Here is a 22,418-nt window from a genome sequence, read left to right on the forward strand (position 1 = left end):
GAGCATGTGTTTCTTGCCCATCCAAGCTTGAGATCCCCTGGATGTCATGACTGTTGAGGATCCTTCCAACTCTAAAATGGTACATTCTGAATGAGCCATCAACTCGGGCTGGTCTGCAGGAGGCAAGGATGCCTAGGTTGGAATCTTGGACTTTAGAACTTCATGCTGACGGACTAAACTGAAAGCATAAATTAGAGCTCATAGGAGATTTAACCTGAGGTTGATCTGACCCAAGGAAGCCTTTTCCATTATCCAGTGACTGATATTGCCTTAAGTGCATCAACTTACTCTCAGAGGAATTTTTTTTTTCCTTTTGTAAGATGAATTGAGGGCATTTTCTATACTGACGGCTTACCATCCACAGGAGAAGGGTTGTCTTAACCCTCCCTATAAACAAGATCTAGTTTGTTGACCTGAAAGTATTTCTTTGAGTTAATATTCGTTAGGATTTGTTGCATCCTGAAAACAGGATTTCAAAATGTCCCTCTTGAATGTATATAATAGCCCTATAATGTGTGCCAGCGTGGTTCTGTGGCTTATAAGGTTTGTGACTGCTAAGAACCAGTGGCCTTAAAAGCTCCTTTTCAAAAGTATCATTCTGCCCCGCCCATTTGTTTTAGAACTGACAAGTTACAGTCTTTCAAAAGCATACAGCTTTTGAAAACTCAGGCAGCTTCAGATTGCTTACTGAATTTGTGAGCATGCTATGATGGCTAAAGCAAATGTAGTACTACTTTTTAAATGTTTTTATTATTGAAATTGTCAAATATACACACAAGTAGAAAGAACAATATAATGAGCTACCATGTACCTATCAGCCAGCTTTAACAATTTTGCCTATCTTGTTTCATACATCCCTATACTATATTTTTTGAAACATTTAAAAGAAGTCTAGACATCTTGGATTTTTGGTCCATAAATATTTCAGTGTATATCTCTAACTTATAAGGATATTTTAAAATACATATAATCACCATGCCATTATCATGTCTAACAAAACTAGCAGCAAATCTTGTAGTAGGCTGTCCAAATTCAGATTTCTCCAACTGTCTCAAAGATGTCTTTCTAGAGTTGGTTTTTTGGAATGTAGCACTGTGTTTTTTAACACTGCTTTTATAGTGAGGAAACATTTTTACATTGCCCTCTTCAGGATTTGGGACCAGTAGGTCACATTGATGATACTGAGATAATTTTAAGAGTCCATTTAAAATGGCATTAAGCACTTCAGAAAATGATAGGTAAGCCACAGACTAGGAGAAGATAGTCACCAAAGTATATATCTGATAAAACACTTTTATCCAGAATATGTAAAGAACTCTTACAACTCAATAATAAAAAGACTATTCCGTTAAAACACTGGGCAAAACATTTGATCAGACACTTCACAGAAGATATGGGAATGGCCAATAAGAACATGAAATGATGTTCAGCATCACTAGTTATCAGGGAAATGTAAATTAAAACCGCAACACCATACCACTGCAAACCTACCAGAATGACTAAATTAAAAAGATGGGTACTACCAAGTGTTGATGATGCCGTGGAGCAGATGGAACTGTCATATACTGCTGGTGGGAAGGCATTGTGGTACATTCAACTTGGAAAACAATATGGTATTGTCATTTAAAGGTAAACATATACTTAGGATCCAACATTCTACTTCTCTGTTGGTCCAAGAGAAATGAAAACATACATCGACTCCAAGATTTGTACCTGAATGTTTCTAGTCATATTATTTGCATTCACTCCAAACTGGAAACTCATTGATTGTTAGCTGGACAAATAAATTGTAACATATCCATACTATAATATACTCAGCAATAAAAAGTACAAAATATCAATACATACATGGTAACTTGGATGTATCTTAAAAACTTCCTAGGTGAAAGAGGTCAAGCACAAAAGACTTCCTACTGATAGGATTATTTTTTCCATTTTTATGAAATCCTAGAAAGTTCAAAACTATAGGGACTGACATCAGATCAGTGGTAGCTGGGGGTAAGGATGGGGCAAGGCATCACCTGCAAAGAGGTACAAGGCGACTTTTTAGAGGGATCAAAACGTCTGTATCTTGATTGTGGTGACAGTTACATGCAGTAGTTACATGACTACATAAACTGCCAAGATTCACCAAGTTTTACACTTAAAATGCATAGATTTTTAAAAAATATTGATAAGGACCATCAACTTCAGAGGCAAATGGTTAGCAGCCATTTGCTACATCACTTTGGGCAAGAAATGTAACCTGAGACTCAGTTTCCTTGACAATAGTACCAACCTCCTAGGGTGGTTGAGAGGACTAAGTAAATGATCATCAGCGTTAAGGGCTTGACACGACGTCTAACAATGGTTAAATGCTCGGAAAGAGGCACACGTGCCTCATTGTGCACTTCCTGAATTTCCAAGAAGCCTCTGCCTCTTTGCCCCCATTCCTAATCAGATTTTCCTTAAAGGGAAGAGGTAAGTGGCTGGGCTGGGGGGAGCAGTTGTTAAAGTGAGGCTGAATCTCGGCAGGCATGGACTCAGTGAACTAGGGCAGCCAGCAGCTGGTGGAAGAGCTGTGCCCTGCAAAGGTGTCTCCTCCCCGATGGTGGACAATCCCAGCATCTCTGAAGAAGTGAAGCTCCTTTATATAAGTGGCCTTAATCATGTAGTGCTGCTTGTTTACATCTGAAGGAGACTCAAAATGTGACAGCATTTGAAATAGGGGTGTTTTTTTTTAATGAGTGTTTTACAGAACTATATTTTTAGCCGTGTTGGCTCATGTTATATAACCAAGCCGTCTCGTGGGACACTCTAAATAGAACTTGCAGTAGCAAGAGATGACAAAAATTGGTATAAGCTCTTTGACTGCAGGGATAATCTAATTGTAGGATGATGCTCATGACACGGAAGTTGCCTTTCTCTTTCCCTTGGAGAAATCTGATTCAGGCAGGGGACCTGCAGTTTTCCTTTGCATACTTTTAATAGATATTAAGTTGAGGCTTCCAGGTCGCCTTCTCTGAGTGAAGTGTGACACATGCATGAGTTTTATTTCTCGAACAAGCTTTTCGTGAGTCCCTGCCAGGCATCAGGTACTTCCCTTGGAGGATGTGCAATCTGGTGAGAGAGAGACAAGTAAACTGACCATTAGGAAATAGCGTCCTGTAGGGATGACTGGAAGCAGGGAATATGGAGGAGGAGGGATCTCCTGACATGTTTTTGTGGGGAGGAAAGGGATGGGGGAGGCTTCCTAGAAGAAGTAATGCCAAAGCTAAAACCTGAGGTGAATGAGAAGGGAAGAACTTCCCAGCAGAAGGAGTGTGTGTGAAGGCTTGGAGGTCAGAAAAGACTGATGGGACTGGTTATGTATGGGGCAGAGAATTTGAGGTGAGTGTTGGGACTGGTAAGGCAAAAAAGTTATTGAAGATACTGTAATGGCGCATGCTTTAGGTCTGTCTCCTGTACTCAGTGAATGCACAGATTTGTGAGAGAACCCTGTTTTGTCCTTTCAGGAACCCTGGAGCCCCACTGGTCGGGACTCCTGTGGACAGCCATGCTCATCTCTCTGGCCATTGTCATTGCCCTCCCCAAGCCCCATGGCATCCGGGCTTTAATTGCCTCCACAATTCTACGATTGATATTTTCGGTCGGGTTACAACCCACATTGTTTCTTCTGGGCGCTTTCAATGTGAGTATGAATACCTTCCTTGCCACTGTTTTGTTTGCAAGTAAATAGGAATGCCTTGCATTCTGGTTTCTCGAATCCTGGCCTGTGCTTTCAGTCCATAAAAATATTGTTTGGGGAAACTGTTAAAATGGCAGAAGCAAGGGATGGCTGCAGGTGGATATCTCCCTCTTGACTGCCTCATGGTACAGTGAGCCTTGTAATGCATCCTTTGGGCACCAGCACTCTCACTTCTAGGGACTATCCCTGTCAGGAGACAGGCAGGAAGAGTGGTAGCACTTGGAGATTTAAGTTAGTTTTGCTAATCTAGTCAAAGGTTTGTTGGGATAGGAGATTTTAGACAATAAGTGAAATGATCAAATATTAACACAGCACCCACTTCTGGCAAGGGCCACATAGAAAAGAGTGGAGAGGTAAGAGGGACTGGCCAAACACAGAGATGGAGCAGGTGGAAAAGGAAGAGGAGAAGCAGAGACAGTTCTTTAAAAGTCAGTGGTGGCATTTAGAAATGCTGTTTCAGTACCATTGAAAGATAGAAGCCAATTCCATCTCTGGGAGAATTCTTAGGACAAACTGATATAAAACCATACATTGGAGAGGTTTCCTGGTGAAGAGAAGGAGAAAATTTGGATATGTGAGGCACTGGAGGATCTACAAATGCCTTCCAGGGTTTCTGCCCTGAACATATAAGGAAGCTGAGGTCCTTGTGCAAAACTGGAAGTGATGTTGCAAAATAATATAGTAATTCAGTGCAACAGCCAATGTCCCAAAGTGAGTATTCAGATGGCACAGGCAGCAAGGACTTTAGAGGAGACGAGGTCACATCAAGCTGAAAAACTTACAGCGGGGAGGAGGCAGGATGGAAATTAGGGCCTACGGATTGGAGGGACAGGCTTGGTGGCTCACATCTGTAATCCCAGCACTTTGGGAGGCCAGGGTTAGCGGATCACTTGAGGTCAGGAGTTTGAACCAGCCTGGCCAACATGGCAAAACCCTGTCTGTACAAAAAATACAAAAATTAGCTCAGTGTGGTGGCATGTGCCTATAACCCCAGCTACTCAGGAAGCTGAGGCAGGAGAATTGCTTGACCCTGAGAGGTGGAGGTTGCAGTGAGCTGAGATTGTGCCACTGCATTCTAGCCTGGGTGATAAAGGGAAACTCCATCTCAAAAATAAATAAATAAGTAATTAAAAAAAAAAAAAAAAAAGGAATGGAGAGGATCTGGCCAGGAAGCACGGATTGAGAAGAGTGTTTGGTTTTGTGGGCCCCAGAGGCCAGAGCAGAACAGTGGCAATGCCCAGGATATTATCAAGACAATAAAGAGTTTCACCTTGTCCATGGTTCAGTAGTGATCAGTAGGAACCAATCCCGTATGAGTCACTTGCAGCACGGAATTTTAGGATAAAGCAACAGGACTTCATCCCCCAGGTCAGCATTCCCAGAACATATTCCACATTGATAAATGTAAGGTGAAAAAAGGATCCCGTGGTCGAATCAACATGAAAAATGCTGGGGTAAACACAATGAAGGGTTTCGTTACTTCAGGCTTCCCCTCAGACTTTAATGTTCTAATTTGGATATGGATTAGGAACCTCCAAGGAAAATAGTGTATTTCTGTTTCCCAAACTTATTTTCCTGCAGTTTTTCGTAAGTATCACTTGAGATTAGTGTTGTATAGATTGTATGTTGAAAACTCTGTTCCCAATAGTGGAAATTGCCTGTGGTGTTTTGAGCCAAGAAATGGTCTATACAAAGAAGTATTCTTGAGAAAATGCATTCTGTATGGCATGTTATATGGATTCATCGGGAGGGACTAGAGGCAAGGAGGCTTTTTAGGGGCTGTTGCTGTGCTTTGATTAGGTTTGACAAGCCTGAGTCTTGGTCATAGTGTAGAAGAAAGAAGGAAGGTATGGACGTCAGAAATGGGAAGAAAATAGGCCGAGCACAGTGGCTCAAGCCTGTAATCCCAGCACTTTGGCAGGCCAAGGTGGGCAAAGCACTTAAGGCCAGGAGTTTGAGACCACCTTGGCTGGTATGCATGCAAAACCTCTCTCTACTAAAAATATACAAAAATTGGCCTGGTGTAACATGTGCCTGTAATCCTAGCTACTCGAGAGGCTGAGGCACAAGAATCTCTTGAACCTGGGAGGAGGAGGTTGTAGTGAGCTGAGATGACGCCACTGCACTCTAGCCTGGGTGACAGAGTGAGACTGTGTCAAAAAAAAAAAAAAAAGAAAAAAGAAATGGGAAGGAAATAGTAACACATGGTGGGCACAGAGTCAGTGCCTTACCCCAGAAAGCAATGCGCTTGTATTAGTTTATTCTTGCATTGCTATAAAGCAATGCCTGAGACTGGGTAATTTATAAGAAAAGAGGTTTAATTGGCCTGAGGTTTTGCCGCTGTACAGGAAGCATGGCAGCATCTGCTTCTGAGAGGCCTCAGGGAGCCATCACTTATGGCGGAGTAAAAGCAGCAGAGTTGGAGCCAGCATCTTCACATGGCTGGAGCAGGAGGAAGCGGGTGGGGGGAGGTGCCACACACTTTTAAACAAACAGATCTCTGTCTCTATACTGTACCCAGGCCGGGTGGCGCTAAACCATTTATGATCCAGTCACCTCCCACCGGGCCCCGCCTCCAACACTGGAGGTTACACTTTAGCAGGAGGTTTGGGGGGGACGCAGAACCAAACCGAATCAGTACTCCGGGTCCTTTATCAGGCAAAGAGGGCATCACTGTCTTGATTGGGTGATGACGGAGGCAAATATGGCTCCAAACCGCATCAGTACTCCGGGTCCTTTATCAGGTAAAGAGGGCGTCACTGTCTTGATTGGGTGATGACGGAGGCAAATATGGCTCCAAACTGCATCAGTACTCCGGGTCCTTTTTTCAGGCAAAGAGGGCGTCACTGTCTTGATTGGGTGATGATGGAGGCAAATATGGCTCCAAACTGCATCAGTACTCCGGGTCCTTTTTTCAGGCAAAGAGGGCGTCACTGTCTTAATTGGGTGATGACGGAGGCAAATATGGCTCCAAATTTTCAGTCACAGATGACTGGGAGAAGAAAAACGTGGGCATCTGAAATGAAGTCATGCAAAGATCTAGTTTTCAGGGTGAAAATGCATTTAAATCATTGACTTACTGGGCTTCGGGTGCAAAGACACACTGTTAACGTTAGCTGTGGCATTTGGAAATACAGGACCACAACTACAAGAGAGAATGTAAGGATTGCCTGCAGCAAGAGGAAACCATTTAAAAAGGAAATACAAAAGAATTACATAAACAACTAGATAGAAAAAATGTTCAGTATTTCAGAGGCCGTCTTCTATGGGCTGTCTAGTTCTTTTTTTCTCTGGCCTTCTCTGATAATCGTTCCACAGTTACCACTTCTTCTTTGTTTGTTTGTTTTGAGATGGAGTCTCGCTCTGTCATCCAGGCTGGAGTGCAGTAGCATGATCTTGGCTCACTGCAGCCTCCACCTCCTGGGTTCAAACGATTCTTCTGCCTCAGGCTCCCAAGTAGCTGGGACTACAGGTGCATGCCACCACACCCAGCTAATTTTTGTATTTTTAGTAGCGGGGGGCGTTTCACCGTATTGACCAGGCTAGTGTCGAACTCCTAACCTCGTGATCCGCCTGCCTGGGCCTCCCAAAGTGCGGGATTACAGGCGTGAGCCACTGCCCCGAGCCAGTTATCACTTGTTTAACACAAATCAGTTGAGGGAAAGACTCAACTGAGACAATTAATTACCATTTACAACAACATGAGCTGGGGTGGGAGGGGCAAACAGCTATAATAAATAATTATTTAGAAGGAATTTTAAAAGAAAGAAGCACCCACATAGAATGTATGGGAGAGGGAAAGTAACTGTGGACGGAGACAGAGAAAGAATGTTGGAGTTCTGAGAGCTGGAGAAGGGGAGGGCAGGTTCCTGAAAGCCCAGCCAGGAGAGTGGTGAGTAGGGTAGGGTGGGATCCCTGTCGTGCTGCAGGGAGCTGGGAAGGATGCTAAGAGCAGACGGGAAGACTGCCGGGTACGCAGAATCCTCGGAGACTTCGCATGAGCTGCCTCTGTAGAGAGGTGGGGATGGGAGCCAGATCTAAGACTAACAAGCAGAGTCCAGCCACAGGCTGAGACCACAAATAGCAGCTATTTCCTGGGGAAGCAGGGGAGAACACTAGGGCAGAAGTTCGAGGGGAGAATGGATTTGGGTGAAGCGGATCACCCCGGTGTTAAGATGGTAGGAGCCGGGGCATGTTTGAGGTCTGTAATGTGTAATGTCACCCAGGGCACCATCTGCCCCTCCCTGAAACCACGTCATTGTGGACCATCCAGAATCAGTGATACTTTCCCACCCTATGAAAGCCCCTCCACTAGCAAAGGTTAGAATTTTGGAAAAAACTGGCAGATTGAATGCTTAGCCTGTCTGAGAACGCTAGCGACGATCTGTGGGTGTCAGCTTCCTTGCTTATCTGATTGCCGAGAAGCTCACTTACACCGACCTACCAGATTAACTGGCAGAATTTCCCCAGCACCTGTGGCCAGGGGAACTGGAGTAGCAGAAGATGGTTTTACCAAGTGCATCCAGAGAGGTTCCTCTCCAGCCTCCTCCTGAGCCACGTTTTTCTGTCAACATATTGCTGGAGAGAGACTTCCAGCCACTGGGGTTTCTATCAAAGGTGTGACTATATTGCACAGTAGTTGCGTTAGGACTCCTTCAGTTACAGGTGTCAGAAAACCTCATCTATGCCAGCCTCAGCAAAGGAGAAAATGTACTGGTTCATTTTGACCAAGAAACCAAGAGCCTCGCTTCAGACACAGCTGATAACGGGGCTCAGACAGTGGCCTCGGGGCCCAGTTCCTCCTTGCCATCTTTTGACTCTGTGTCCCCAGTACTGGTGGTGCCTTCAGTGTTGGTGGTGTGGCAACTCCAGCGTTTGCAGCGGCTCAGGTTCAAGGTCGGCGGGAAAGAACAAAATTATCTTTTGCAGCAATCCCAGGGAAGACCTCAGTGGACATCATTGGCTCCCTTTGGTCCTGTGTCTATCTGTAACCCAGTCATTGTACCCAGGGGGATGCAATATTGTGATGGCCAGGTTAGAGCCTCACCCACACCTCAAAGACTGCTACTCAGAAAGGGATGGATCCCCAAAGGAAAATTAGAAGTTATTCCCAGAAGAGAGGGCAGGGGAATAGAACTCATCCTGAAATCCCTTTTTTTTTCCCCAAGAAAATTCTTGTTTTCCCTGTAACCTTAGGGGCAGTGAAAGGCGAGAACTGCTCACTGCTCACTAAATTGCCACCTTACAGTGCCTAGAACGTAACAAATTCAGAAAAGGCTTTTGATCACGCTGATCACAGGGTTCGTGGATTGAGGTGACTTCTGTGTTTGACTAACGCATAGAAGAATGCTAGAAATGATTCATATCTCATTTTGAAAATCATAATCTCAGTACGTGTTAATTTTGTTTTCGCCATAGAGAAATGCGACTTGATTACTGTTTGCACATGAAGTTATTTGACTACCATGTATTTTGTAATATGCCTGAAAAGCAAAGTAATGAAATGACTTAGATCTGCAAATGGTTCTTGGCGGGTTTGGTGGGCACCAGGTGGAAAAGGAAGCGTTTGTTTGGGCACGGTGACTGAAATACATGTGTGAGAGACGCTCTGTTTGCTCTCATGAAGAGTTTGGCACAGTCTGTGCCATCTGACTGGTCCTGTCATTGTTCTCAGGTATGCAATAAAATCATCTTTCTAATGAGCTTTGTGGGCAACTGTGGGACATTCACAAGAGGCTACCGAGCCATGATTCTGGATGTTGAGTTCCTCTATCATTTGCTGTATCTGGTGATCTGTGCCATGGGGCTCTTTGTCCATGAATTCTTCTACAGTCTGCTGGTGAGTACCTGGTGTGGAAATATTTTATGTGTGGGGAACTAGGAGAGTATCCTACGTCCTCTCTTTCATCACAGACCCTTCCTTTTAATGGTGGTTGGTGTGCCTGGTCCACCAAGAGGGAAGCTCCACAGTTTGCAGCCTTTGGGGGATCTGAGAGGAAAGCTACACAGGAATTAGGTCAGCCCAGGAATACAGGAGTTGCACAACTGCACTGTGTCCTGTGCACACCAGGCCTGTTGCTTCTCAGTAATGGAAAATGCCTGCAGTAGGTTCAGGAGATGTTTCCTCTCCACGCACCTTTGTTTTTCTTTACTTCTTAGACTCAGCCAAGACTTGTACTGAGAGGAGTGTTTTTGAGGCTGTCATCCAACAGTTCTCATGGAATCCATTTCTCTGAACACACATAGTGACCATAAGAGTAGAAGCTAGTTTTGAAGCCCCAGGATTCATGATAATGAGCTCAGTAGATTTATTGGTCCAGGAGACCCTGCTCAGTAAAAGTTATTTTGTTCCAATATAAGCCTCTCCTGAGTAGGTTTTTAAATTACAAATCAAATAACTGCTTACTTTCCTATAGTTAAAGGGAATCTAGACCTGTGGCATTGTAGATAAGAAACCATTTTCTTGTACCTACATAAAATGACAGAAAGCATAAAATTGACCTGTCTGCAAGCCACACCATAATGAGCCTGGACATAATATGTTTGTGAGGACAAAAATGATCAAAGCCTAAGGGTTGACTTGCAAAGAGGGACGGACTTGCAAAAGGTGGAGCAAGGAAAGCGCTTCGGGGAAGTGCTTAGAAAATCCCAACGAAGCACATATGAGAGGTATCCAGCCACAGTCTAGTTTGATCCTATTGCATTTTCTAAAAGTGAACTGAGGTAGTACCATCATCAGAGCTGGGAGTTACTCTTATCTTGCTGCAATAGGTTAGAGATTTGAAAGCACAAATGCACCTGTGTGAGACACTCCCTTCACTTAACTTACTTACCTGCTTTGTGCCTCAGTTTCCTCATCTGCAAAATGAGGACACTGTATCTCCCTCAGAGGGCTGTCATAGGGATTACATGCAGCTGTTCAGGTCGGGGGCTTAGAATAGCACTGCCGAACGATTGCCAGCTATTATTATTGTCTTTGTCATTCTATATTCCTTCCCCCGTCCAAAACACCATAAAGAATTCACCGTTCAGATCACTAGGATTAGCTCATTCCATTAGGGGTAGATGTTGGCAGGCTAAAGGGAATGGATTATCTTCCCTTATCTAAAAATAGGTCTGGCTATATTTTGAGGTTTTAGGCAAAGAGGTCTCAGGATATACTTGTGATTGCCATTATGTGGCCTATTTTGGTCACTTTGTATCAGAAATCTTTAGAGACTTGTGTTTGTTTCTGAGACTTTTTGTCTCATGCCATCATGTCCCTGGACAACAAATCCTGTCCTCCCTCAGCAGGGCAGCAGAGCTCAGTTGGTGGTCTCTCTCATCCCTGCCAAGGGGTCTCTCCCAAGAGACAGGAGATTCCCCTTCGGACAACACCACCTCGCCCCTATAGACACTTTGACTTTTCCTCCAGTCTGCCTCTAGTTGGCTTTGCTTCTTTTCTGTTCCTTTGAGTTGTCTTCTTTTCATCACTTGCAATGCAGGCCAGTCCCAGTGCTTGATGCAGGGCACATAATGGTAAGAGGAACAGTCCCTACCCTTGTAGTCCTCACAGTCTGGAGCATGGCACAGTGACTGCCGTTTCATGAGTGCTCACCCTGTACACGCTCGTACTACCACCTTTGAGGTAGATGGTATCTTCCAGTTACAGCTGAGGAGTCTGAGGCTTGGTGAGGTTAGGTAACTTGCTCAGAGTCACACTGTCAGTCACTGGTAGAGGCAGGAGAGCCACACAACTCTGTTGATTCCCAAGTCTACACTGCCTTTTATTCAAGCACATGAAAAAGTCCCTGCATCAGTGAAACTGGCATTTCACGTTGCAGTTTACATCTGTGCTTTCAAGTCTCTAACCTATCACAGAAAGATAAGAGTAATTCTCAGCTTCTGATGATGCTACCTCAGTTCACTTTTAGAAAACTCAATAGGTTCAAACTAGATTGTGGTTGGATGCCTCTCATATGTGCTTCGGGAGGGATTTTCTAAGCCATCTGGACCTTGACTTGTTTGTGGCTTCAACTGATGTGCCCCTTTTGGTATCAAAGCAATATTGGATGTGTCTGGTAAGAACCAGAAAACACTGACACTGTTCAAATTATTCCACTAATAAGGAAAGCCTGCAACCAAAAACAAACAAACAAACAAAAAAAAAACTGGGCTGCCTGTAAAAGGAGAGAGACCTCAGCAGGGAAAACCCATGTGTTCCTGAGTTGGGAGAGCTCCCTTCCATGCTAGCAGGCCAGAAGGCAGAGAGGGTAATCTGGTGGCCTAATTAAACTGCCGCCTCCCCCACCAAAACAAGACTGGCTGGACCTGGTCTTGAGCCTGCATTAAAGCTGTGTCCTTAGAAAAATATTAACGCCTGGAGATGAAAATGTGCAAAGTTCATAAGCAGCAGGCAGTTAACAAAAGCAGAAATCCAGATGGTCAGTAAACATGGAAAAATGTTCATCCTTGCTGCTAAACAAAGACATGCTAATTAAAACAGCACAATCCTGTTAATAAAGGTTAAAAAGCCTGATAATGCCCAGTACTAGCGAGAGTGGGGTGAAACAGGCATGATTCTTTACTAGTGGTAAATGTAAACTGATCCAGCCTTTCTTGAAGGCAGTAGGCAACATGTTTTCCTTGTACCATTTGACCCAAATACTCCATTTCCAAAAATTTGCCAAAAAGTAATAGCTAGACGAGCCTGTATAGAGGCGTGTATAGAAGTGCTCATCATAGCGTTATTCATTATAATTGGAAACATCTTGACTGTTTTTTTTAAAAAAAATATTATGTTAATCATGTTTTTCCCATATAGTGAAATACCGGGTGATCATTTTTGACAGAAGAATGTTCCTAATGGCTTGGTGAAAGGCTGTTTATGTGCCAGTATTATGGTCTAATATTTTTGTAAACAATATATATCTATTCATGGCATTTTTTAAAGGCCAGGAGGAATCAAGTCATTGAACGAACGTCTCTAGGTGGTGAACTATTAGTGACTTTTTTCCTTTGTGCTTTTGTTTTCCAAGTTTTCTCCATTGAACATGTATAATTTTCTAATTAGAAGAAAGCTTTTCTTTTATATGAATAATACATATTGATTGTTTAAAAGTCAAATTATAGATGCGGGAAAATTGAAATTGTCATTTCAATGATTTGGAGGCTCTGTAATCTCTACGGTCCTTAACCACAGGAAACAAGTATCATCTGTTTGTCCTCTGCAGTTGCTCTTACTTGCCACTTTATATTGAGCTGCTGGAAAATATTTAACCAGCATTAACAGCAGCAATTTGCCTTCTGTTGTACTGTATTGACTAAACACGTCTTCCTTGCTTCCCTTTCAGTACCCTACTCCACCCAGTGCCCTTTACAGAACTAGTCTCAGAACACAGATTGGTGTTAAGGAGGCAGAAAAGCCAATCGACCAGAAAATGACCTCAGATGTAAAATTCTAAATTATAAGGGACTCAGAGATCAGCCATCTTAGTCCACTTACTTTACAGATGAAGAAACAGATCCAGAGAGTTTAGATGGCTTGACCGACACCTTGCAACAAATTAAAAGCAGAGTCAGGATTCGACCCTGTCTCCTGACTCACTTCATGCTGCAGTCACACCCCAGAGCCACAGTGGAGACCAAACCTTCCATCCAGGATTAGACAGCAGCCAAAGGCCATGCTAAAAACTAGCCTCAGGTCTAAGAGTAACTTCAGAGCACTCTCTTCACACGTTCCCCACCATTTCGCCAGCCAAGTGTCTGTGACTGTAGCTCTTGGAAAAGTAGCCATTATCCTCCCATCCCTATATGTACCTGCAGGGATATTCCATTCCTCAGGAAGCCAACTTCCTGCAAAGAGCAGGTCCTTAGCAGAGGGCAAGCCTGGATTGTGAATGCCCTGTGACCTGCAGGGGTCTTACCCTCACAAGGTGTGAGAGTAGTAAGCGTTTAGGCTTCCTTGGTTAGCTCCAGTAATGTCCTTGCCATATACTAGCTGTGTGACCCTGTCCCAGTCTCTTGATCAGGAAATGAATGATAATTACTATTTATTTTACTTACTCAGCATATGTGTGCCAGTGTGCTAGCCCTGTGGCTACGTGGTTTATTGATTCTTCATAATAACTCTACAGCCTCCAGTCTGCAAATGAGGAAATGGAGACTCAGAGGGGATGAGGAAAGTATCTAGCCCACGATCATATGGTGGACAGTAGCTGGGCTAAGATGTGAACCTACATCTAAGTCCAGAGTCCTTGCCACTGACGCTGGCCTGGAGCATGTCTGCCTTCCCACCAGACACTCAGCTGCAGGAGGGCAGGGACCAGGGTGGCTGGCTCTTCACAGCAACTCAGTTCAGTCCTTCTAAATGAATGCATGCCAATACCCTCATCACTTTCCTCTCCTTTTCTCTCTGAAACTCATTGGCACAAGCATGTATTTTCTCTATTTCCAGGCCCTCTAAATGGCTCCAGATCCTACTTGAAGTTGCTATTGTTTCCTGCTTCCCCCCTCTATGTTTATTTTTCCTCATTTTTACCATCTCTGTTTCACTGTGAAGCCAGGCAAGAAGTTCAGTGTTAAGATCATAATGTAATGCTTTTGAGTTTTTAAGAAGGTGAACTCTCTATAAACCAAGTTTTCATTATGGGATAGTGATGTACATCTAAATCAAGGCTTCTTAAAATTCTTTTTGTTTATTTTCAAAGCTTTTTGATTTAGTGTACAGAGAAGAGACTTTACTTAATGTCATTAAAAGTGTCACTCGCAATGGACGGTCCATCATCCTGACAGCGGTTCTGGCTCTGATCCTCGTTTACCTGTTCTCAATAGTGGGCTATCTTTTCTTCAAGGATGACTTTATCTTGGAAGTAGACAGGCTGCCCAATGAAACAACCATTCCAGGTGGGTTTGGGATCTTCTGATCATTTTAATGTTAAAAGAATATTTCCTGATTATAACTGAACTAAAGAAAATAATGACTTTAGTAGTATAGACATCTCTCCATTGCATTTCCCTAACACGCAGAGTGTGAATTTCAAATACAGGTCTTCATTCTCACTTTACTCAAAAGGCAGTGTGTCATATCAAATGCTAAGAGTGAGTGACCAGATCTGACATTAATTTATTCACTAACATCATCTTTTAAACTAGTGCAACCTTTTTGTAAAGCAGTGACCATATATATTGAAAGGGTTGGAGTATGCATCCCTTTAACTTAGTAAATCTACTTCTAGGAATCTATACTTAAAGAAAAAAAGCCTGCTGACTGTGCATGTAGAAACAGACACATATGGGAGGACTTTCGATGCAGTGTATGGTTGGAAGCAGTCTAAATATTCAGGAGTGTTTCATCAGATCATGGTACATCCATGAAGTGGGCTGCCTTGCACATAGGAACATCTTTATAACCCTCCATGGAAAAATACCCACAAGACATAGCTGGAAATGGCAGAAGGATAACTATAGTAGGATCAGATGTATGTATTTTTTTTTTTTTTAAAGAATGCCTTTTTTTTTTTAAGATAGGATCTCACTCTGTCTTCCAGACTGAATTGCAGGGGTATGATTTCAGGTCACTGCAACCTCCACCTCCCAGGCTCAAGCAATCGTCCCACCTCAGCCTCCCCAGTAGCTGGGACTGCAGGCACCTGCCACCACATGTGGCTTATTGCATTTTTTATAGAGATGGGTTCTTGCCATGTTGCCAAGGCTGGTCTTGAACTCCTGGGCTCAAGCGATCCCCCAGCTTTAGCTTCCCAGAGTGCTGGGATTACTGGTACCATGCCCGGTCTTATGTTTTCTTGAAAATTAAAAAGCTTATATACATGGATTAAAATATGGATGACTGTACCTCCAAACTGCTAGCAGTAGCTCTCTCTGGGGCTTTTTTTTTTTTTTCTATATGCAGGTTTTACAGTGAGCTTGTGTTATTTTTACACATAACAAGAACAGAAGAGATTTCCAATTTTGAGAGTAAAAGACCATAATACTTCAGTGATACCCAAGTGCCCTTTTCTCTCAGTTAAAATAGTTGGCCCTACTTAGTGAAACATTGCTGGTTTTTCATCAGGTAGCCGGGCACCCCTGAGTCTAAGGAACAGACTAGAATCGTTGTGGCTGACTGAGCCAGCCAGCCTTTGTGCTCTCCCTCCCAAATGCTGTGTTCTTGGCATGTGTCTCCGGCCTCCCAAGTTGACACTAAGTGACATTTACTGCCAGCCATCTTAGAGTTGTGGACTAAACCAGCCTGGACCTTGGATTTCTATTAATGCCTGCTGATGCTTCTCGTGTAGACTTGGTATAAATCTTGCTGGAGTCAGTACGTTCAGTAGTATCTGTCTAAGAGTTTCAGCTGTTTGTCTTTAAAGTTGGAGAGGTGCTATTTAAGTGCGATATTTCTAGTAAGCCTACAGGAATTGACATTTTTGGCTTTTTTCCCATCCAGATCACCAAAGGAAAGTGTAAATTGCATTTCTGCTTTAAATTTATATGCAAGATTCTAGGGTGTTATTTATGTAAAGAATTGTTTAATCAGCCGTGAATTGGGGACTTCAAACATTTTAACCATATGCTGCCAGATTGTTCATCATAAAATTTCCTTCTCTCTCCCAGAAACCGGCGAGAGTTTGGCAAGCGAGTTCCTGTTCTCCGACGTGTGTAGGGTGGAGACTGGGGAGAACTGTTCCTCTCCTGCACCCAAAGAAGGTAGGACCTCCTAGCTGTAAGCCCCACATTCATATCGGAATCCCCCAGAGGCTTAGCTGATGCAGGTGATGTTAGAAGCAGATCAGATTTACTGCTCAGGAGTAAGGCTATAGCAAAGGGGAAAGACTGGGAGAGAGGAGGGAGATGAAGGGCAAAGAAGGCTACACATAAAGAAAAGATGTGATGTGATTCAGCTGATTTATACTGAGTTATACTGAGTGCCCGCTGCTTGCCAGTGACTATGGTGTCCTCTAAGAGACAGTAATGTAGAGAAGGATGCGGGCAAGCTAAATAATGATTGCTAGAGAGTATGTCCAATGCTGGGAATAAGGATGGAATACAGAGGATAGGCACTGGCCTACTACTGGGGTAAGCGTATCATCAAGGAGGTGATATCCAAACTATAACAGAAGACTGTTGATGTTCCAAGGAGAGGGAATAGTACATCTAAAGGCTTAAAGATAAAAAGAAAAAACCAGCAAGTTTGGGGAGATAATGCTTATAAAGAAGGAGGTGAGTAGCAAGAAATGAAGCCACAGATACAAACCAAGTGCTAGATCATGAAGGGTCTTCTGTGTCAGACTTAGGAGGTTAAACTTCATGCAGAGGAAGATCAGGGGTTGTTGAAAGATGAGTGATGAGATCTATGTTTTAGCAAAACCCTTCTGCAGCTGGAGAAAGGAATGAGGCAGACAGCAAGCATGGCTCTTACTGCATAAAGCAGTGAGAATGAACAGCCTTTAATGTAAAGCAGTTTATCCAGAGCCCCTGCTGTGAAGTGTCCCTGGATTTAGTCCTCACATCATCCCCAGTGAGGAACCTGGGTCCTGTGGAGTAACTCTCATCTGAGAGATGCCTGTGACTCAGAGTAGCGAAGCAACTCATCTGATGTGAAAAGACTGTTTGCAGCTGGGTCTGGGGTTTAAAACCTGGAAAGGACAGGGCATGTTTTAGATCCCACAGAGGGAGAGCAATACTACCATAGCTAGAGAAATTAACATGAAAACAGAGTTGCCCAGACAACTTTAGCTTTTGAAAGAAAGTACTTGGCTCTTGATTCCTTAATTTTATTCTTTTGTGTGCCTGGTGAGATGGCATTCAGGAAACAGGATTTCAAAATCCCGGTCTCTCCTTTCCCCTCACGTTTTCTATCTGTTATTACTTGCTGTGTTCACAGAGCTGGTCCCTGCAGAAGAAACGGAAGAGGATAAAGAGCACACATGTGAGACGCTGCTGATGTGCATTGTCACTGTACTGAGTCACGGGCTGCGGAGCGGGGGTGGAGTAGGAGATGTGCTCAGGAAGCCGTCCAAGGAGGTAAATTAATCCCGAGGGGAAGGAAGGGCAGAGGGGGCGGGTGGGGTGGGAGCACCATGCAGTGTTGTTGAGTGTAAACTGAAGACGCAGAGGAAGAGCTGGGAGTAGGGCTGAGCAGCTGCGGAACTAGCTTGTCAGGCTTCTTTCCTCCCTATCACGTGAGGAGGTGCCACAAAATCAGCTGCATGGAAAGGGGTAGCTTTCACTCTCCGTTGAGTAGACTTAGGGACTTTTCCTGTCAGGATTAGGTCTGATCCACCTGAACGCACGTCCAAGATCCCTCTGGGCTGTGTCACACAACAGTTGGAGAATTCACAATTGAGACAGGGGATATGAAAAGAGAGGCAGCTTTGAGTTTAAAAGTTTAACGCCCAATTTAATTTCTGCCCAAGTAGATGAGGTCTCACTTGAGCTGGGCGGACCAAAGGGTTATGAGAGCCTCAGACTCATTCAGACACCTCTCTTTTCCAGGAACCCCTGTTTGCTGCTAGAGTGATTTATGACCTCTTGTTCTTCTTCATGGTTATCATCATTGTTCTTAACCTGATTTTTGGGGTTATCATTGACACTTTTGCTGACCTGAGGAGTGAAAAGCAGAAAAAGGAAGAGATCTTAAAGACCACGTGCTTTATCTGTGGTGAGTGTTGCTGGCCAGCTCCAGCAAGGGAGTGAAGGCCCACGTGGCAGACGCATGTGGAGACTGCAAGGTTGTGATGGACTGGGTATATGCCCGGTTATGTGGGAAGGGGCACCGGCTGCTTCCTCTTGACTCTCTACCCTCAGCAATGAGTGAGGCTCTACTTGGCATTTACTCTGCTGGGATGTATTTGCAGACCTGGGTTCTGACTGAGCTTCTACCACTTACTTTGTAACCATCATTTAGTCATTTAACATCTCTAAACCTTCTTTCCTCATCTATAAAATGGGTACAATAACATGTCCTTCTCTGCATTATTGTGAGAATCAGGAGAGACAGCATATGTAACACTCCTAGCTAGAACCTGGCACACTGTAGGCATGGGAGGAGAAGTAGTGAACTGCTACATAAAAGAGGTGCATGGGCACCAAAGAAAAAATGTTCAGTGTAACTACAGGAAAATATTTGTAGATGTAAACTAATCACGGAGGAATCTGGGAGCTGAGTAATCATTTCAGGATTATTCATAATATGAGTACTAAATATATAAATTTCCTAGTGGTATGTATGCTAAAAAAAAAATGAGCATTTTCCAATTAAAGACGTAAATTCTTTGCATTTTGCCCCCCAAAACCTTTTTAGGCTTTTTGCATTGGCATAGTTTCAGAGTTACAGAAAAGGCATGACTGTCCAAAGAATTTCTGCATGCTCTTGACCCAGAATCTCCAAATATTAATATTTTATCTCATTTGCTTTACACACACACACACACACACACTTTTTGAATGTGAGTGGCTGACAATGATGCTTTCTAATCCTTAAACATTTTAGTACACATTTCCTAAAAACAAGGACGTTCTCTTGTTATCTACAGTATAATTATCAAAATTGGAAAATTAAAACCGATCCAACACTGTTACCTAATCTACAGAGCTTATTCAGATTTCACCCTTCATTCCAATAATGTCCTTTGCAAACCCCACTTCCTGTGGGGCTTCAGTCACCATGCCTCCTTAGCCTCTGCTGACACTGTTGAAGAATATAGGTCAGTTATTTTGTAGAATGTGTCTTGATTTGGGTTTGTCTGATGTTTGAGGATATGTGGTTTTCCACAGGAATATCAAAAACATGCTGTTGTGTTCTTCTCGTTGCATCATATCAGGAGGCACGTAATGCCAGTTCATCTGCTAACTGGTGATCTTGGCTCACTGTAACCTCTACTTCCTGGGTTCAAGCAATTCTCGTGCCTCAGCCACCTGAGTAGCTGGGATTACTGGCGCCTGCCACCACACCAGGCTGATTTTTTGTATTTGTGTAGAGGTGGGATTTCACTGTGTTGCTCAGGCTGGTCTCTAACTCCTGAGCTCAGGCAATCTGCCCGTCTTGGCCTTCCAAATATGCTAGGATTACAGGCGTGAGCCGCTACACCCAGCTGCGATACTAACACTGTTGATTTGGTTAAGGTGCTAATTATCATGTTTCTCCAGTAACTCCATAAAGTTACTTTTTATGGAGAGATACTTTGACACTGTGTGAATATCCTGCTATTCCTTAAACTTTCATTCCTTAACTTTAGCATTCATTGATGATGTCTGACTGAATCTATTTTGATGATGGTTGCCCAATGATGACTTTTATTTTATTATTATTTCTACATTTCTTTACTAGCTTTTTACTGTAAGAAAGAATTTTTTCTTCTCTCCACATATGTATGTATATTTCTGTGTTTATATTTGTAACAACATGGACTCATGGATTTTATTTTGTTCAGTGGGCTGTAATCCTTCACTGTCATTATATATTTTGATGTTCAAGTTGCTTCAGATATGGCCAGTGAGAGCCCTTTCCAGCTGGCTTCTGGGTTTAGTTATATCATCATCATTTTCTATGTACTTTCTTACGTTTTTGGCATCATAAGATATTGCAGGCTTAGGCTCACCTTGTACATTTCCTGACCCATCCCTGGAATTGGTCATTTCTCCAAAGAGCCCTGGTTCTTTTTATTGGAGAAAGGTACTTAGCAGCCAAGATCTGGGGACTGAGGGTGCTCATTCCTGTTGGTGTGCTGCTGCTCCCAGGGCTTATTAGGATACAGATCTAGAGGAGAGGTGTATGCATCTGCATATGTGTGAATGTATCTGCACACATCTGTGTCTATATGTATGAAAAAGGATTAATTCATACTGATACTTTTCCTTCCATTTCAGCATTACAGGGTTTATTCTCTCTCTGTTCTTTTCTCAGGCAGTGAGGAATCCAGCTCCCATTATCCACAATATATTTATTTGATCAATCCTAGAATACACAGAGACTAGAATTGCTCACCCAGGCTTCTTCAAGTTATAAATCTACCAGCTAGAGTTCAAAATTTGTTTAAAGTTCTTTTTGTCCTTATTCTATCTCCTCAAGAAACCTTAACATATCTGCATTTTGGCATTTATCTGGGCAAAGAGACCTCATATTCCCTGATTGACTGCAATGTGTGAGTGTGTCACACACATTCTCATTTTACCCCTAAACACTCCTAGGACCTAGATGGTAGTCTTCCCATTCACTAACAAGGCTGCTAAGACATGTAGAAATGAAGCAGCAACTGCTAGGTGGCAGAGGTGGGATTCAAACCCAAGTCTGTCTGACTCACAGCCTGTGTTTTCCTGCCATAATGTGAACATGAATGCACTTATAAGGCTGACAGAATCCAACTCTTTATAAAGACAGGAGTGAAACCATAGCGTCCTCTCTACTGACAGTTCTGTCATGGATTTTTTTTCTTTACCAAGACTGCTCAGCTGGGGCCGGGGGCTTTCTGTCTCATTTTCAGGCTTGGAAAGAGACAAGTTTGACAACAAGACTGTCACCTTTGAAGAGCACATCAAGGAAGAACACAACATGTGGCACTATCTGTGTTTCATCGTCCTGGTGAAAGTAAAGGACTCCACCGAATACACCGGGCCCGAGAGTTATGTGGCAGAAATGATCAAGGTGAGTGGGAAGGCTTCCCAGGAGCAAGGTGGACTTGGCCTGGCTTCTCAGCCTTGAGCAAGGCCCTGGCAGCCCATGGGGGAGCTCAGCAGAAAAATAACATCCGCTGTTGCCTGAGCCCTTCTCACAGATGAGGTGCTGTGCTCTGTGAACTTCGTGTGTTCTCTTGAGTGATCCTCAGAGCCACCAGGCAGGTGGTATCGCTTGTGTTAATGGGGGAAATGTTGAGCTTCACTGAGATTAGCACGTGACCATGGAACTGGGCCTAGGATTCTAATCTGGATCAGACTTCACAGCCCAATTTCCCATCACTATATTAATCTGACTCTTTTCTTGATAATGCTTTTCCCCACCTTATTTTTGAATAACACTCACTTTCTAAGAGGTGTCTTAGAGGCAAGGTGATTGCTCACTGAAGTTCAGCATGGTTTGTGTTTGCTCTCAGCCTCGCCTTTCTGGGAGATACTCTACTAATCATTAGGAGGTGATCATATGATGGAGGAATTTGAATCCCAAATTAATCTTCTTGCTGATGGGAAGTGTGGATATCATGTACCTGGAAGCGGGGAAGCTGCTTCAGGCTGTTAGAGTGCTCTTCTTGGGCAGGGCTTTGCAGAGGCACCAAACGTGCGCTGTGGGTGTCCCAGGCCAGCTGTCCTTTCAGACCTGTGCTTTCTGAACACCATTAAAATGTTCAGGGGTGGATGGTGGAGTGAGGAGCGTGAACTGTGAAATCGAGGGAGTCTTTGTGATTCACACTGGCTCCCTCTGAGGAGAAGGGGCCAACACTCCTTCCAGTTATCAAGGACTTGTGCACTCTGCCTGATAATGACTTACCCTAAAGGAGCCTGCTTTTTATGCAGATGTAATTTTTAAGCTTTTTATGTAAAGATACTGGAAATCAGGTCTGTTCAGATAAGTATCATTATTGACAGGCCTAGAGGCAGCCAGGCTTTCAGTTTTATTGCGGGCAGGTCAGTGGTTGCATGGTTGTATTTCCTGAATACCCGGATTACACAGGCACAGAGGCCTCTCCTAGGCTCTGGAGGGCTTTCTGGAGACACTGTG

General features: G+C 43.5%; 1 protein-coding gene across 1 annotated transcript in view; it reads left to right on the forward strand.

Moving 5' to 3' along the window:
- The window catches only part of ITPR1 (inositol 1,4,5-trisphosphate receptor type 1), a 362,730-nt gene that overhangs the window by 311,985 nt on the left and 28,327 nt on the right, over positions 1 to 22,418 (forward strand). The window contains exons 54-60 of the mRNA XM_064361952.1: positions 3,495 to 3,670; positions 9,402 to 9,566; positions 14,416 to 14,611; positions 16,322 to 16,414; positions 17,592 to 17,731; positions 18,203 to 18,368; positions 21,190 to 21,350. Of these exons, the coding sequence (XP_064218022.1) occupies positions 3,495 to 3,670; positions 9,402 to 9,566; positions 14,416 to 14,611; positions 16,322 to 16,414; positions 17,592 to 17,731; positions 18,203 to 18,368; positions 21,190 to 21,350 (1,097 nt within the window). The remainder of the gene's footprint in view (positions 1 to 3,494; positions 3,671 to 9,401; positions 9,567 to 14,415; positions 14,612 to 16,321; positions 16,415 to 17,591; positions 17,732 to 18,202; positions 18,369 to 21,189; positions 21,351 to 22,418) is intronic.

The sequence above is a fragment of the Aotus nancymaae genome, unplaced genomic scaffold (assembly GCF_030222135.1).
Source record: "Aotus nancymaae isolate 86718 unplaced genomic scaffold, 86718_ANA_hifiasm-v0.15.2.pri h1tg000046l, whole genome shotgun sequence".
In the NCBI taxonomy this organism is placed as follows: Eukaryota; Metazoa; Chordata; class Mammalia; order Primates; family Aotidae; genus Aotus; species Aotus nancymaae.